The sequence below is a fragment of the Typopeltis vanoorti genome, chromosome 25, assembly GCF_054136105.1.
Source record: "Typopeltis vanoorti isolate ZY-2024b chromosome 25, IOZ_Tvanoo_1.0, whole genome shotgun sequence".
In the NCBI taxonomy this organism is placed as follows: Eukaryota; Metazoa; Arthropoda; class Arachnida; order Uropygi; family Thelyphonidae; genus Typopeltis; species Typopeltis vanoorti.
Window position 1 is genome coordinate 22,352,775 of NC_143573.1, and position 18,606 is coordinate 22,371,380.

Sequence of the window (18,606 nt, forward strand, 5' to 3'; positions counted from 1 at the left end):
AGTACTAACCAGTAAATGGAATTAAAGATTTAGTTTGGGAATTAATAGCATCTACTAGAATGGGAAGAGTAATTAGGTTTATATATTTTAGGCAATCCATATATCGAATGGAAGGGAGTTTAAGGTTTTGAGTTTAATAACTTTAGGAAGCCAAGATCTAACATTTTTTTTTAAAAGCCTTTATAGTGTTTTTTTTTTTTTTTTTTTTTTTTTTGAAAATTGGTGCAATCGTTATCTAGCAACTTATAAGCCATACCGGTCTCTGAGCAGTACGTTCGTTTTATGATTATAATCATTGGTATTGAGGACAGAAGTAGCATTGCATTACCTTTGTCAGCCATAGTAATGATTGTCTTTTTAGAATTTGAGATTCCTTTTAGGTGGCAATGCTAGTGAAAGAATGCTTCTTGATTTGCCTACTTTTTTTTTTTTTTTTTATATAATATTCATAACATAAGTTGCATTTCAGTTACATATCATACATGGAAAGGAATGTTTTTATTGAAATGAAACCTGAAAAACATTCAAGTAAAACTCTATGTTTCTGGCTTTATGATTCTAGCAATTATTCAGTAGATTTGTTATTACTTAGTAATGATGAATAGATTTTTAATTAATCATAATCTTGAATATTTTTGGTATGCATTTGAGAATGAGTTAGATGAAATTGCAATGCTACATAGTTGCAGTGACTTTTGCCATCATTTTGATCCATACATCTTTGTGACGTACCTAGAAGCTAGAACAATCATGAAGTGATGACATACAGATAATATGATAATACTTCTTCCAGTTGATTTAAAAGCATTATGCAAGTTCTTTGGTGTTTGTAATTATTAAAATTTAATATTTGAATTTTAAACACCAGCCTTGTATTCAAAATTTAAAAAAAAAAATTGATTTCCCATATGTAAGAAGATAAAAAAAAAAAAAAAAATTCTAACATAATTATGATTAATTCATCTGGGCATAAATTAAAATGTTTGCCATACTAATATGTCAAACCTTTTAATGTTTCAATTAAATATCTTATTGGAGATTATTAGTGTTAAAAGTCAAAATATAGCAGTGTTTTTTAATCTTATATTGTTATATAAGATGGCAGGAGAAGTGGAGTAACTGTATGTAGTGGTAATTTTTATTCAGGATATAGTGCTTGGACTGCTCTTTACATTTACACCTCAAGATTCACTGGTAAAAAACTGATTTTATTAGATGTATATTGCCACTTTGCCACTTTTAAGTGCACATGGATAATTTTTATTATGCAAAAATTCTATGCCACTTGTGTGTGTGTGTGCACTGTTTGAAAAAAAACTTGCATTTATGAACTGTCTTTTTTTTTGTTTGTTTGTTTTGAGAAAAATTCAAAATTTAAAAAATATATTTCACAGTTCAACAATTTTAGAATTTAATAAGCATTATTTTATGCATTTCTCCTTGACCTTTTTTCATGTTACTTGAGTGCTAACTAAAAGAGCTTAATGATGTTGGCAGTAATAATTTCTCCAGAGAATCAATCCAACTCATTAGGGGATGGTGCTTTGCAATTACTCTTGCTTAAATTTATGCTATTATAATTCTCTTCTTTGTAATCTGTGTGTCAGGTGTTGTAGTTAAGTTGTTGGAGAAGCTTGTAAGAACTAGGATCCAGAATTAGGTTGACAACAATGGTGTTATATATTCTGCACACAGGAATGGGGATGCGAGTCAAATATGAGAAAAGATTGAGAAAATGCAATTTACAGAGTCTGGTGGATAGGAGGAAGAGGGGAGATATGATAGAGACCTACAAGTTAGTAAGGGGTTATTATAGGATCAATGTTGGAGAGGTTCTACAGAAAACAGTGGAAAATCAGGGGAGAACCAGGTCATCCGTGGAAACTTGTAAAGAGGTTGTGAGCAGGGGAGTGAGAAGCAAGTTTTATGCATGCAGAGTTGTGAATGATTGGAATGCCTTGCCTGAGAGTGTGGTGTCTGCAGAGAATTTGAGTGTGTTTAAGGTGCTGTATGATGAGCTGTATGTATGATAAAAGGACCTCCTAGATGAGTCTTTGACTCAATGGGGTCTTGGGTAATAATAATAAATGCCTAGCATATTTCCCTTTGAACATCTTCACTGAAGCACAGTGCCTAGTATTAGCCTATTGCACATTACTTAACTTTCAGGGATAATCGTCAAGTTTTTCTTACTGCATGCCATAAGTTGCAAAATTTCAATTTCTCTGTATTGTAAGATCTATGCTATTATAATTCTCTTCTTTATAATTCAGTAAAGAGTCAGAAGGCTTCATTTTATCAGTGAAGATGTATCCATAATATTCCTTTTTTGTTTTCTAATTCATTTAGCATAGTGTAGTTCATAGCAATTTGCAGGTTACATTTAGCTTGTTACATTTACATTATAACTCCACCATTCAGTTTCCAAATTATGACATTCACTGAAGTCATTAATTGAAATGTAAGTCATGTAATGATACAGATATTTAGCAAGGAAACCAATTTTTCACAGAGATAAGTCATAATGTAATTCTTTTCTTTATGAGCTATTTTCTTGCCACTGCCAGATGAAGGCCTCCCACAAAATCCTCCATTCTCTACTATATTTAGCTTTCTGTGTGTGCTGCTGAGTTCAGCCATCTTTTTTTTTTTTTTCTCCAATGTCTCTTTCCATCTCTAAGATACCATCCAGATATCATCTTTGTCCACTTCTTGAATTATGACTTGTCACATAGATCTTTTTAGCTGTTATGTCTCATCCTGGTCAGAGCTGTAACCCAAGTATTGCACTTTCTTTTATCGAATGCAGTGATATTTCCATTTTCCTCTGGATGGTCGTCAACTTTTCAATCAGTTTTATTAGTTAGTCCATGTTTCACTTCCACGTCTTAATCAGAAAGCATACAACTGTTGAATATTTCTTTAAGACAGCATCCCCTTTGATTGTTTCAGGGTGTTTTCCAAAGGCTATCCAACCAAGATGAATTATTCATACATCTTTCTCATAGCTATCTCCTCCTGTAATCTTTTGTCCTAGGAGCTTTTTTTATCCATATTATCTCGTTTTTTTTTTCTTTCAACTCTACCATGGCATCTGACACTTACCAGTATACATAATAAATTTAGTTTAATCCTTTATCCAAGTGTGAGCAAACAAAGTTTGTGCCTGAAAATATCTTCAGGACTGAATATGGTGTTGGTACTACCTTACCAGGGTAAGGTAGCACAACTCGTAGCAAAGGTGGACCAAGCTAACATCACTCCTATCCCAGTATCTCCCATAATGCAAAACACATCTCCTTGCAGATATGTATAATGTTATGCATTAAGTGATTGGCCACTACCCCAGACTAGTTTCGACCTTTATTGAGGTCTCTTCAGTGGGAGCTGAAGAGACCTCAGCCTGGTATCTCCAGAGGTGGAAATACCAGGGAGAAGCATGCTTCTGCCTGGTACTCCACCTCTGGGCCTGGCTCCCACTGAAGAGACCTCAATAAAGGTCGAAACTAGTCTGGGTAGTGGCCAATCCCTTAATGCATAACATTATACATATCTGCAAGGAGATGTTTTGCATTATGGAAGATACTGGGATAGGAGTGATGTTAACTTGGTCCACCTTTGCTACGAGTTGCCCGGTAACAACCCCAGGCAACTCTTAAGGTGTTGTACTACCTTACCCTGGTAAGGTGGTACAACGCCATATTCAGTCCTGAAGATATTTTCAGGTGCAAACTTTGTTTGCTCACACTTGGATAAAGGATTAAACTAAATTTATTATAATCTAACCAAGTGAAAAATAAACTTTCAACCAGTATATATAATTACAGTTTGCTACCAACTTACACCTACTGAATGTTTGTTTCAGCCAATATGAAAATAATAAGGCAGGTATAATAGTTATTGTGCATGTTTCTAGGTGTATTTCATAACTATAAAAGGTAAACTCTCACTAATAGGTTATCAGTAAGCCGTTTATGGGAAGGAAGGAAGCTGCTTTAAATTAAAGCTACTCTAACATTCAATAGTTCAACATTCAGTTCAAAACAGGAATAAAGGTAGCATTAATGCTATACTGAAAAGCTGAAAAAGAACTTTGAAAAATATATTCTCATGCATTTCCATGGAGTTGAACTTATGGAGAGCCTTTGCTAATCATTATACCTACCCTATTCTTCTTGAATATATTCACTGATAAAGCACTTAAAGCTACCTCTGGCAATCCATTTCTCGTATTCACCTTCACTTCAAGCAAAAAATCAAGTCTTCACTCCTTTGTTAAATGCATTCTTAAACAATTTCCAGGGAAGGAACTCTTTGTTCTCTCACTTCCTGTTATGTATGGGAGATCTGTGCATAGATGGCGCTGCTAGCATGCGAAGGCATTTGCAATATTGGATGCTAGCTGTTAAAGATAAGCATTAGTAGTAAGGAAAGATGGGTTTATTTTATGATAATACTACTTTTTAAGTTTGCACTACTTAAGTGGACAATTTTTTGTATAATTGTACTATACTTTAGTACTACACCTAGCCCCTGCTATGCAAAGACTGCTATTCGTAACTTAGTTGATGATTTTGTAACTTACTACACTTGCACTTTGTATGCATCCTGTTGTTTAAAAATGTGGCAGGTGCAAGATAAAGATCCATGTCAGTGCCAAGCTAGTCCTCTTAGCTTGTTCACCTACTCTCTGATTCTACACATGCTTTTTACCTGAAAATTCTGCCAATCTGCAGTCCCTGGGTTCAAGGCTGCATGATCACTCTCCATTCAGAAGTAGTATGGTTATCTTGATTATTGACAAGTTCTCTGATGCTCTCGATCCAGCATTTACTTCTCCATAATTATGGACAAGACTTAGATTACAGGGACGCAGAACAAAGAATAATAGTTATTGTACATGCACCTCCATGGAGTCTGAAGACTCATTGTGGAGAGATCCCAACTATCCACACAATCTACCATACGTCTGATTGAACCCATTAAAAGACAAAGCACTCGCAACTGACTCTGGCAACCCATTTCGCTCATTCACAACTCTCCAAGCAAAAAAATCTACTCCTCGCACCCCTGCCAACCACACGTTTATTCACTCCAGGGATGACCTATTGTTCATCCCCAAGTGTTGAAATGTTTCCCCTGCATCAATCCTATAAAACCTTTTAAGTAACTTAAATATTTCTCTTCCACTCATTTTCTCTTATCAACCAACTTATGCAATCCGCACGTGTGCCATTCACAGACACCACGTGCCTTCAAGGGTCTAAAAGCCATGCTGCCAGTCTATTGGAAATGGAACAAGAAAGCTTGGTTACACAAGACGTTTTTATAGATTGGTACACAAATTATTTTTGTCTTACCATGCTTTGCTTCTGTAAAGAAAATGATTTGCCAGCCAAGGCATTGCTTCTCTTAGATAATGCCCCTGGACATCCTCAAAACCTTGCTGAAGTAAGAACATCGGATGTCAAGGTTGTTTACATGCTCCCAAACACATCGTTTTTGCAACCAATGGATCAGAGGATTATGTCATTCTTCAAAGCCTATTACCTCCGTATAACATTTATGGAAATAGTAAGAGTCTTGGACACTTCAGGAAAAACTACTGAAGACTATTGGTGGTCATTCGATATTTTGAAGGGCATTAACATCAAGGCAGCTTGGAACAAAGTGTTTAAAAGGAGCATGCCGAAAACTTCTTCCACCATTTATGCACAACTTCTAGGAATTAGAGCAAGAGGAGAATGTTATTGAAGATGCTATCAAGCTTGTGCAAGAGGTGGGATTGGATGATATTACAGCTGAAGATGTGACAGAAGTCTTAGAGAGCCATGATAAACCACTTTCCAATGAAGACTTAAAAGAATTAGCCGAATAATGAAGTCAACATCTAAAGCGGGAGAAAGAAAATGAAGGTCCTCTGAGAGATATAAAAATGGCTGATTTACAGCATATCCTTGCAAGCATAGAGACATTGACTGATGAATTCTGCAAAATGGACCACGATTGGGAACCAAGTGCAAACATAAAAAGGAGTGTAATCGCATCTATTCAACCTTACACTGAACTCCTTAAAGAAAGTAAAAGAAAATCCAAGTAGTTAACTCTGGATACTTTTTTCAAAAAAAATGCAAGTGATCCGAAATCAGGAACTTCAACATAGAAATATGTAATATCTTTTCGAAGTATCATATTTTTTGTATATAATTTTGTTTTGTTTTCATTATTAATAATTTTATTTTAACAAACATATATGTATGTATTGTCAAAGCTTTAAATATAATAATGTTACACATACTTCATGTGCATATTTTTTGACTGAATGGAACATAACTTTGTGCCTCTCATTAAAATCGGGTTCATTTTACGCCAATTCGGTTTGTGCCTGTTTTTTCAGGAACAGAAGTGAGGTGTAAACCGAGGGCTGCCTGTATTGGCATCATAGCCTCATTTGTTTCAGTAATAATTCCAAATAGTATAAATAGCCTCCCATAAATATTTGTTTAAGGGCAATGTTTGAATTTATTAATAAATTTTAAAAAATCAAATTCAAATTTTCTCAAGAGATTATACTAATAAAAGTATAACCTTCGGTTGTGTCATGTCGCCTTGGTTTACATTACTGAAAGCGTGAACTCTACCTGAGAGTCCATATATTTGCCTTTTATTAGGTTTTGCTGGCCTAATGGCTGTTTCAGTAGTTAATTCTCATCAGGCCAGGCAGAAACTATAAGATATGTGCATAAGTAAAGTCATAAAGCACCTAGACCTTAGGAGAATATAGCCTATGACAAAGGGGTTGCTACTTAAACTCTGTCCAGAGCCCATATTTCCTTTTATTAGTGTCTTTAGGTTTCAAGTTTGAAACAGCTGACAGGCTAGTTAAACCTAAATCCACTAATAAAAGGTGAACTCTGCTTATGGCTTTTAAGGTAACTCCTATGTCAAAAAGTTATTCTCATAAGCTCTCAGGAAAACTTGAATCTGGCTACAACAACAAAAAAGGATATATAATATCCTTTTTATATAATATCAGAACTATGCCAGAATGAAGCCTTTTAGGATCTTTACTACAGTATATTTTGGGGGGAAAAAATTTTTTTAAAATTTTTTTTTCAAATACTTTAAAGAAGTTAGATACCTGTTTTATCAGGAAGATGAATATTATTTGTTACATTCTATTTACTGAAAAGTGTTATAGTAGTGGAAATAAAGTAAAAACTTGCAGTTTCAAACCCAAACAAATTCTATCTTGTTCTAATTATATAGCCATACATAGCTGATCATGAATAATCATATGAAGTGTAAACTAGTAACTTGGAACATTTGCCCTGGTACTATATTAATTACAGTACAGTAAAAATAATCAAGCATAGCTTACTTTTTTTAAACTAGTGTGTAATTTAATATGGTATATCGTTTAGAAATTGTTTTAATACATGGCACTGCGTGCAAGGAAGATGGCCATCCGGTTTAGCATGACAGATCTTGTATGATGTAGTCTATGTTCTATATATTCATTGCCAAGAGTTAACGGTTGAGATATGCTTGAATTTGTAAATGTTTCATGTACCAGTGCAAGAAATGTGAGTCATGTGTAAAATGAATTGATAAATATTAATGTAAGGAAAGCTAAAGCATTCTGGCCAAATCGGAATTAGTGAATGATATGTTGAATGACAGTGTGAAAAAAGTGGCTGCAAGTAATGTGGATTATGAAATAACAGTAAGGAGTGAAATATCACGTTTTACATTGCATCCTTCAGAGGGAAAAAAAAAAGAGCTAGAGAAATTATTGTCATGTAGTACAGCAGGCAGGAGAAATGAAAGTGCGACTTCAGAAAGTATGTAAGTGCGAAAAACTGGAAATAAGGATAAGGTATACTTAATGAGCAAGTGACAAAAGCACCAGATATGAAAATCAAGGATGTTAGTGATGCTGTTAGTTGGCAAAAGGAAAAAGTGAAAGAGATGATTGTTATAGCAGAATCAAATTATTTGAAAGGAGAGAAATATTATTATTAATAATGTTATTATTACAGGCAACTCCAAGGAGTCCTTAGACTCATCGAAGGAGGCCCTAAACATCATATCAAAAACAACTATTCGGCATTTGCACAGTATCTATCATACTTTGCCTTGAACTCATTCACAGTCATGGCACCCACAACAGACTATGGCAGCTTATTCCACTCTCCAAGTAAAAAACCTAGTTCTAACACCCCTTGCTAACTACACTCTTGCTCAGTTTCCATGGATGGCCCCCTAGTTCTCCCATCACCAGACCTGTTCTGCAAAATTTCCTCTGAATTAATCTTGTAAAAACCCTTCAGTAATTTTAATATCTCAATCATATCACCCCTTTTCCACCTATCAACCAATTTCTGTAACCCACAGATCTTCAACCTGTTCTCGTAAAGTTCATTCCATAGACCTGGTCACTTGCCTCTGAATCCTCTCTACCTCCTCCCCATCAAGAAGAAACCTAGGGGCTCAGATCTGGGCACAGTAGTCAAGATGGGGTCTTATCAAGGCTTGATAGAGAGGAACAATAACTTGCTTATCTCTGCTCATCAAAGTATTCTTCAGTAACCAAGTGATCTGATGAGTTGATTTAGCCACTTTTGAAATGTGCCCCCCTAAACTTCAACTCCCTATCCACCAACACACCTAAATCTCTGGCTTCATCATCCTGGAGTACAGTTCCCCCAATGTGGTATACTACTGCTAATTTTTTCATCCCAAAATGCATAACCTTACATTTTGCTACATTAAACTGACATCCATTCTTATTAGCCCAGACTGCCAATCTATCCAAATCATCCTGCAAAATTTTGACATCATGTGGATTCACTATTGCTCTACCCAACTTTGCATCATCAGCAAATAAATGAACAGTTCCTCTCAGATCCTTTCCTATATCATTAATGAACAAAATAAATAACAGTGGTCCAAGAACAGAACCCTACAGCTCACCACTAGTAACAGGCCTTTTTTTGGACTCCACTCCTGAATAAACTACTCTCTGATATCTCTCCATCAACCACCCTCCTATCCATCTCACCAACCCTATATCCATCCCCATGTACTGCAGTTTACAGTGAGAGATATGCAGTGAGATGATATAAAGGATTGTTGAAAGAAGCAAGACAGACTACATTTAAATGGTTTGGGAGAATGTGTTGTTTAGTGAGAGTCCGAAAGTTAAAAACCAGGGAAACTAGAGATATTAGGGGGAATGCAGTCAAATGTGTCTTGGCCATCACTGTAATAAATAAACACATCTACAGAACTGATTATGCAGTGCTGAATGTGATTTCACAGATTTCTACTTCAAATGGGTTGGTAATGACATAAACAAGAGTAATTGTGGATACAAAGGGATCTTGAAATGATTATACATGAATGCAAGAAGCATAATGAATTAAGAGGAAATTTTGGCATTGGTGAACTCAGCCAAAAATTATAGGCATCAGCAAGACCTGGTTGACAGAAAATGATATAGTTAGAGGTATAGAATATAAAAACTATTGTATTTTCAGGGAGGATAGAGAGAGAGTGGGACAGGAGGTAGAATGATTTACAATAGCTGAAGAATTACAACCAACATTTTTATTATTATTATATCACACCTCCAGGGAGTCCAAAGACTCATCAAGGGAGGGCATCAACTCTTCGTCTCACTACTCCACCAACCTTCATCATCTACCGCTGACTACCACCACTAGTGCTTTCACAGACAATCACAAACATCCATGCCCACGGTGGGATTTGAACCCGCAGATGATTCATTTGAGGTTGTCTGGTGTGATATAGAGGGCTAATAGGACAAAATATATTGTTTGGTGCTGCTATAGGGGATCCACAGGAAGATACCATGTCTCAGCAGATTAGCACAATGAGTGCAGGCCGAACAATTATTATGGGAGACTTTAACTATGCAGACATAGATTTGAGGAGGTGTAAATACCACTTCACTCCAAGGTGAAGTGGTATTTATACAGTTGCTAAGGGATAATTACATGAAACATCTTATAGAAGGGACAATATGTTTTGACAGTGTTTGGATCTGATAATAGCATCAGAAGATGTATCCATAACCAAGGTAGACTCTCTGCCTCCAATTGGGGGGAGAGTGACCATGCAGTCTTGTTTTGGGAAGTTGCCAAACATACAGAATTCTCTGTCAAGAAAGGGTTTGTGTTGAACTATAAAGCTGGTAATTACGACAGGCATAGGAGTCATCTTGGAGCAGTACCATGGTTAGAGAAGCTAGAAGGAAAGAATGTCAGTAGAGCATTGGAAGTGGTCAGAGATTGAGAGAAACAGTATCAGACTGCATACCCAAGGTCAGTAGGATAAAAGAAAGTGGGAATTAAGTGGATGAGTAGAGATAAAAAGCAAGAGCTGCAAAAAAAAAAAAAAAAGAGAAAGAAACAAAACACTGTGGAGGGAATATAACCAAAAATGTGATCAGCATATGCATGAGTAGTAATACAATACAAGCAAAAAGGATGATTAGTTTGATAAGAAAGGCCAAAGTAAACCCAAAAGATATTTTTTTTTGTTATGTAGCAAGTAAGAGGAAAAAATGATTATGGTAGGACGACTTTAAGCAATGCTGATGGTGGGAAGGTGACAGAAGCAAAAGAAATAGTAGGGTTGCTGAATGATCATTGATCATTTTGCAAAGGTGTATCATCGAAGTGGAGATTTTGCAGTTGCTGATGTGACTGACATATATCAAAATTGTGTTCAGAATATTGAAAAATATGAATGTAAATGATTCAGTGGGACTGAAGTACATGTCACCCCATGTACTATATGAATGTGCAAGATAATTGGCATTGCCTCTGATAAAGTTGTTCACTCTGGCAGGGTTTCAAGAGAGTGGAAAGTGGGTAAAGATAGTTCCATTGCATAAAGGTGGCTCCAAGACAGAGAGAACAAACTACAGCCCAGTTAATATATTAGGAATGGTTGGTTAAAGGTAAAAACCAACAGTGGGTGGATAGGGATGCAATACTCCATAGTGGTCAGCACAACTTGGTAAAGGTTTGGTCATGTCTTAATTTATTCACATTTTATAATAGTGACAGTGAAATGGATAAATGGAACATGATACTGCTCAACTTTGCAAAGGCATTTGACAGAATACCACATGAGAAAACTATTATAAAAGTTGGAACAAATGGGAATGGATATGAATCTAGTAGCATTGATGGGAGTGGCAGACAGACAGACAGACACCAGAAAGTAGTATATGGTGGAGTGGAATCTAGGAGAATAATGATGGCTAGTGGGGGAGTACCTAGGGCCACTTCTCTTTAATCTGTATATCAGTGATATAGGGAAAGATTTAAGAGGAGATATTCAGTTGTTTGCTGATTATGCAAAACTGGGGAGAGCAATAGCTGATAAGGGTGTAGATATCCTGCACGATTATTCACTGCCATTGTGGGCAGTGGATAATGATTGTCAATTTAATATTGCAAAATGTAAGGTTATGCCCTACACATCGAAAAGATTGTTTAGGGTGGTGGTATCATATTGATGGTACTGGATTGCAGGAAATTTATGAGGCTAGTGATTTGAAAATAGTTGTGGACAGAGTTGAAGTTCAGAAGACATATTGCAAAAGTTGGTAAAATAGTTGAGAGGAGTATTTGAATATTGAAAAGCATGCAAACAAGTAAAGATAGGTTAGTTCTCACTCTTTATAAGGCTGTGATTTGGCTGCATCTTGACTACGTGCATACATTTGGTCACCTGAATTTCTTGGAGTCAGGAGATAGTTGAGAAGATTTAGAGATTAGCAATTTAAGTTATGACAGGTATGTGTAAATAGGCTGAAGATGTATGGGTTACTGGTTGATAGGTAGAAAAGAGGGTCATGATAGTAATTTATAAGATATTAAAGGTATTTTATGAAATTAATGCAAAGGAAATTTTTTTAATATATGAAAAATAATCAGAACTAGGAGTTATCTGTGGAAGTTGTAAGAGTATGGTTGGTAAGGGTGTATGGACCAAATATTTTGCATGGAGAGTGGTGAATGAGTGAAATGGATTGCCAGAATTAATTGTGAGTTCCCTGATAGTGAATGAGTAGTTTAAGGATAGGTATGATAGGATTTGTGTATATAATAGTTTGGGCCTTTCATGATAAATCTCTGGACTCCATGGAGATACCATATAGTAGTAATAATGATTGAAATAGTGAACTGTAATCTTTTGAATTAGAATTATATATAATTTTTTTTGTTCCATCCATGAAAGGTTATTAGTATATATGTAGCACATTTGTACCGTGGTTGGTGGGCTAATGATTTTTTTTTTCCATTTTTATCAATTTTTATATATTTTTCTTTTATTTTATTTGTTTTACATGGTTTGAAAACCCTGCTTTAGATCCCAAACATGAAACTTTTTCAAGCCACTTCAGGCCTCCAATAAGGGTTTCCATCACTCACCAAGTGATGAAATTCATCTCCCACTTCATCCAAGCTGTTGCCTGTCAAATAATTGCTTGAGTTTTGCTATAGTTGTTGCATACATAGTCTTGTTTCATGACACATTTCTTAATAACACGACTAAAGGCTTTACTTTTCTTAAAATCAACATTTTAGCAAGCATTTCACTAGGATTAAGAGTTTTTCAATATTTAGTTGAATATATCAGCTTTTCAGGTCATCAGTGGTATTGATTTGTAAGTCATTGGCTCTTATGGGAAGAATGTCTTTTTCAGCAATATTGCACACTTATACTGCAAAGTTTTTTCCATGTTACTGTTTCATATTTTTTATATAAAAAATCTCTTGTAGTTGTAAATACAAACTTCAAAATATCTTTATGTTCATGTGGTGTATTAATATATCCAGCATAAAATAAATGATTTGCATGTATATTCAGGTCATTATGTGAACATGTGACTAAAGATTTTTTATACTCTTCCAGCATTGTAATAACTATGTTGGCGCAGCTTTATGCACAAAACATTTGAAACTTGCATGAAAATTATTTTTAAATCTTTTTCTAAAAGCACTTTCAACCATCTCTCTGGCAACTCATATCACTCATTCATCACTCTCTAAACAAAAGAATCTATCCTCACATCATTATTAACCTTTGATAGTAGTATAACTATAAAAGTGCCTATAATGAACATTTACAAGGGATTTTCAGCTGAAGGTGAATTAGTAAATATGACAAGGCCTCCTTCCCATGTTTTTTTCCTTGCGAACTGAATTGGCCAGGGAATATGAATGTTAACAGAGCAGACTATGGATTATATAATATCAATTGCCTTATCAATAGGTTTATAAGAAGCTGTGTTACTTGTCCATTATTACTGGGTATGAGTAGTATGAGAGGTATCAGAGAGTTGTGTATGGTGGAGCAGTTTCCAGGAGGCAGAGGGTTACAAGTGGGGTCCCACAGGGCTCAGTACTAGGACCTATATTGGAGAGAGGAAGATGCATGTAGCAATAGAGGAATGGAATTTCTAGAATTCTTGAGGGACAAATGTCTTGGGCAACATGTAACAGAGGGAACAAGAGGTTCAAAAGTTTTGGATTTGGTTATAGCATCAGAAGAGTTGATAATAACTGAGTTGACGTCTCTCCCACCAGTTGGAGAGAGTGACCATATGGTGTTGACTTGGAAAATGAATAGACATGCAGGAGTATCAAAGAGATGGGAACTTGTGTGGAATTATAAGGCAGGTGATTATAATAGTCTTAGACGTCAACTTCGGGAAGTTTCATGGAGGGAGGAATTGGAAGGCCGGGATATCACCAGTGCGTGGGAAATAGTGAAAGAATATTTGTTATCAACAATGGTAAGTTGTATACCACAAGTGAAGAAGATGATGCAATTTGGAGTAAAGTGGATGACAAACAATATTAAACAGGAATTGCATGCGAAAAAGAGGCTATGGAAGAGATATAAGGAGACAGGTGAAGAGATGCATGAGGAATATAAGAAACAGGCCAGAAGAGTGACTAGTGTGGTAAGGAAAGCGAAACTGGAATATGAGAGGAGATTGGCCCTAAGATCCAAAGAAAATCCTAGGGAATTTTTTAGCTATGTGGCCAGTAGGAGGAGAAATGACTGTGGAAGAATGATATTGTGGGATAAAAATGGGAATAGAGTGACTGATGCAGAGGACATAGTGGAATTGTTCAATGAACACTTTATTGGAGTATTTCATCCTAGAGGAGTCAGTTTTAATGCTAGAGGGATAGGACTGGTTCGAGGTCTGGAGGTACAGGAGGAGAGTGTGTTTCAGATACTGAGTACTCTGGATGTCAGTAAAGCTGCGGGACTGGATGGTATTTCGCCACGAGTTTTGAGAGAATGTGCTAGGGAATTGACAGTACCTTTAACGTGGCTTTTCAATGAAAGTCTGGCTTTCGCAAAGGTGCCCAGGGAATGGAAGAAGGTAAGATAGTGCCATTGCATAAGGGTGGTAACAGACTGGAAGTGTCTAATTATAGGTCAGTCTGTGTGTCATCAGTAGTTGTGAAGATCTTGGAGAAAGTAGTGAGGGACCGTATACAGCATTGGGCAGATGAGGGTAATGTTATCTGTGAGAATCAACATGGATTTGTGAAAGGATGCTCTTGTTTTAGCAATATGCTAGCCTTTTATAATAAAGTTACAAGAACATTAGAGGAGGGAAAGGCATATACTGCAATTTTCTTAGATTTGGCGAAGGCATTTGACAGGGTGCCACATGATAAGCTGATATTTAAGTTGCAGCACATAGGTCTGGATGTCAGATTGGTCAACTGGATTCAGGATTGGCTGTCTGATAGGTATCAGAGAGTTGTGTATGGTGGAGCAGTTTCCAGGAGGCAGAGGGTTACAAGTGGGGTCCCACAGGGCTCAGTACTAGGACCTATATTGCTTAACCTTTATATCAATGACATAGCCAGTGGATTGCAGGGGGATATTCAGTTGTTTGCGGATGATGCAAAGCTAGGAAGGATTATTAGTAATATTGCAGATGTGGTAGCCCTGCAAGAGGATTTAAATAAGCTAGATAGATGGGCAAATGAATGGGGGTGTTAGTTTAATGCAGCAAAATGTAAGGTCTTGAGGTTTGGGAAACATCGATAGGATGCTGCATACTCTATGGGAGGAGTTATACTGCAGGAAGTAGGGGAGACAAGAGATCTGGGGTTGATGATTGATAGAAACCTGAAGTTTAGGGGACATATTGCAAAGATGGTGAAGGTAACACAGAGGATTGCTGCTATTATGAGAAGGACACTGACCTGCAGAGATAAGAGGGTTATTATTCCGTTGTATAAGTCTCTGATCAGACCACACTTGGACTATTGTTCTCAGATTTGGTCCCCAGGATTTGAAGGGGATAAATTAACTGTGGAAAGGATACAAAGACAGATGACAAAAATGGTTTCAGGACTGTACAAAGATAGTTATGAGGATCGGCTGAGAGAATGTGGACTGCAGAGTTTGGTGGATAGAAGAAGGAGAGGTGATATGATTGAGACTTTTAAACTGTTGAGAGGTGGTTACAGGGTTGACACTGGGGAGTTCTTTCGCTTGGTTGATCAGCGGGAAGGAGTGATGACAAGAGGCCATCCCTGGAAGTTACGAAAGGAAACTGTGAGCAAGAGGGTAAGGAGTGGTTTCTTTGTGTGGAGGGTGGTTGAGCCGTGGAATGCATTGCCTGATGGAGTGGTGAGAGTGAGAACGGTCAGTGAGTTTAAAGAGTGGTATGATAGACTTTGTGTTTCTCAGGGGGGGGAGGTCCCCCCCGAGTCTTGACAGACTTTGTCTTAGGAAGGTCGGACCTCCCTCGATGAGTCTTTTGACTCCTTGGAGTCCTGAATAATAATAATAATTATTACACCATTTATTCTAGTATGTGAAAAAATGGGATTGGACCCTTGATGTGCTTGAAGTATATTAAATTTTCTATTTTTGTGGAGTAGAAGAGGAAAAGTTCACTTTAGTTTCTAAAAACAGCTACTCTTTCATGATTGTGAAAGAGCTGGATATTGTCACGCCTTTTTTTTTATGTACAATGGATGGATGAATGAATTGTGTGTTGTTTTTGTATTTGGAGGAAGTGGGGGAGGATAATCAATATTTTATAAAAAAAAAAATTGCTATTTTATAGTCACAATTCAAATTAATGATACAACTGTGAATTATTTTGAATCCTAATTCTAACCATTCTGTATTTCAGCAGTCTAGTCCTCACAGTTCCACTCCACAAAATGGTAGCCTTGGTGGTTCTATTCCAGATTCCCCTCAGTCTGCCAAGAGTTCGCATAGCCAGAATGGACCAATAGCAGCTAACCCCGAAAAAACCCTAGAGAAAACAAATTCTGGAGACCTTAATCTAGACATGAGTGCATCTGAAATGCGTCAGCTTTTGGCATCCCGAAAGAAAAGGGATCCTAAAAACACCCCAATGGATATGCGCCAAAAGTATGAAATTGTTCAACAAATGTAATTAAGAATTAAGGAACTTGGGTGAGGTGGAGTGCCATTCCTTTAACACAGTTGCCTTATCGTTGTATTGATTCTCATTGATACTTTATCCTGACAATCTAGAATTTAAATTGGGTGATGGAAACCTTTACCTTAAATGTTACCGTACATGGGTAACTACTTTTTGTTCATATGATTAATTTGTATGTTTTTTTTTTTTTGTTTTTTTTTTATTAAGGCGAAAGTGTATTTTACCTATTTTCTTTCCTGTTCAGATAAATTCAGCTACTTTGCGTTGAAGGTGTAATGAGTATATAAATACTCTTAGTACACGTGTGTCATCCAAGTGTACTTATTTGTAATTACCTTTACTTTTATTCAGGTGCCACATTCTTCTGTATAGGCCTTTTTGAATTTTGTTGGTATATGTGATATTAGAATGTTTGAGACGTAAATCTGGATAAACTATAGATCTAAAATGCAGTTATTCTTAGAATTCTGAAGAATTTGTTGATTCTTACAAACTGTGAAGATTCTTTTGGAATGGGTGTAAATTACAACATTTGTGCTTCTTTTAATTGATGTAGCACAAGTCATCTATTTTGCAAGTCATTTCACTTTGTTTCCTTAAACTGAAAATTTCACATCAGTTTATTGCTCAAATACTAAAGTGGTAATTGGAGTTTTATTTTTTATATGAATCCCACATAAGGTTGCAAAACCTATAGCACACTAGTGTCACGTGTGGGCAATATTTGAATCATTTTTAAACATTTTTAATTATGAATATAAATCTGAATAGCTAAGAGTTTTAAATGAATGAGTATTTAGATTTTTGAACATGTTGGAAACTGCAGTATAACTTCAGCATGCTTATAGTATGGAAATCAATATTTTGGTATAACTTAGTCCGTCAGTCACTTTGTAAATATTACTTTATTAATGTCAACTTTTCTGACCTTCATGAGATAATAGTAATTCATACAATAATATTTGTTAGACTTGATTTCCTGCTATAAAGAGCCTGTTCTGATAGCTTTCCTACGGTGTATTGACAAAGTATATATGTGACATACATGTTGTATTTTGAATTGTATGAAGTATATAATGAACTGTTGTTGAAACAGATGTTATTTAATCATGTAGGATTACTAACATGTTACAGGAGTATATATCTTTTTTGCATATATTTTTAAAATACATTTTAAGATAACTATATTTTGTATCTTAAATATATTTTACTTGTTCTAAAATTATCAATGCACAGTTTTGTTAAATTAAAAGTGCCTTAGTCATTTCATATGGTTATGTAAACAATGCCTTAACTACTACTTTGTTACATCTAATTATATAAAGGCTTGGACATAATTGAAATGATTACATAGTTATAAAATTGTTAATTTCTTGTTTGTAAGCAGTGTTGAATATAACAAAATCTGATCATTTATTTTTCTGTAAAATTTTTAGCATCTTGATAATGGAGTATATTAGCTCTGTAAGGCAATGACCAAACTGTTTTCCATTCCATACCAAATGCTTTGATTTTCAGACGTGTGTGTGTGTATATATATATATGTGTATATATATCACATACATAGCTCTTTCTTTGACAACTGTTACTTGATGCAATAAAGTTGGTCAATTAATCATTTATCTAGATATTTATTTATTCCATAATTAAAAAAAAAACCTTAATCCCAAAAGAACTCGCAGTTACGATGTCATATCCCTGTAAAGTATGGTTCAAAGAATGATATATCCCTTTTCAGAATAGTTTTCATGACAAATGATAGTACTGCTTATTTGTCATTTTTTAATCAAACCACCAACATGTTAGCTGTTATAGTACTTTTTCTTTTTCAATGGTATGAACAGGTAATTAACCAAAGAAAATAAGATGTAAAAAGATTAAAACAAAAAGGAATTTGATAATGAATATAGAGTGAAAGAGACCAACTTCATGTGTAGAATATTTGCTTTGCAGTGATACCAGATTTTTTTTGGAATAATTGAAATGTCATGCAATCTTAATTGGTGACTTCCAAACATGCAAAAATTAAACCAAGATTTGATTTTTGCATGTTTGGAAGTCACCAATTAAGGTGACTTCCAAAGTTTGTATAGACTGCATATTAT

The 18,606-nt window shown here is 35.6% G+C and overlaps 1 protein-coding gene across 2 annotated transcripts in view; it reads left to right on the top strand.

Annotated features, from left to right (window-relative positions):
• Positions 1 to 18,123, top strand: part of LOC150092597 (uncharacterized) — a 69,093-nt gene extending 50,970 nt beyond the window's left edge. Inside the window, exon 3 of one of the 2 annotated variants that reach the window (XM_090414325.1) lies at positions 16,223 to 18,123. In XM_090414325.1, coding sequence (XP_090270451.1) covers positions 16,223 to 16,492 — 270 coding nt within the window. In that variant the 3' untranslated portion in view covers positions 16,493 to 18,123. The remainder of the gene's footprint in view (positions 1 to 16,222) is intronic. The other variant, XM_090414326.1, reaches the window with a different exon arrangement.
• The last annotated feature ends 483 nt before the right edge of the window (positions 18,124 to 18,606 follow it).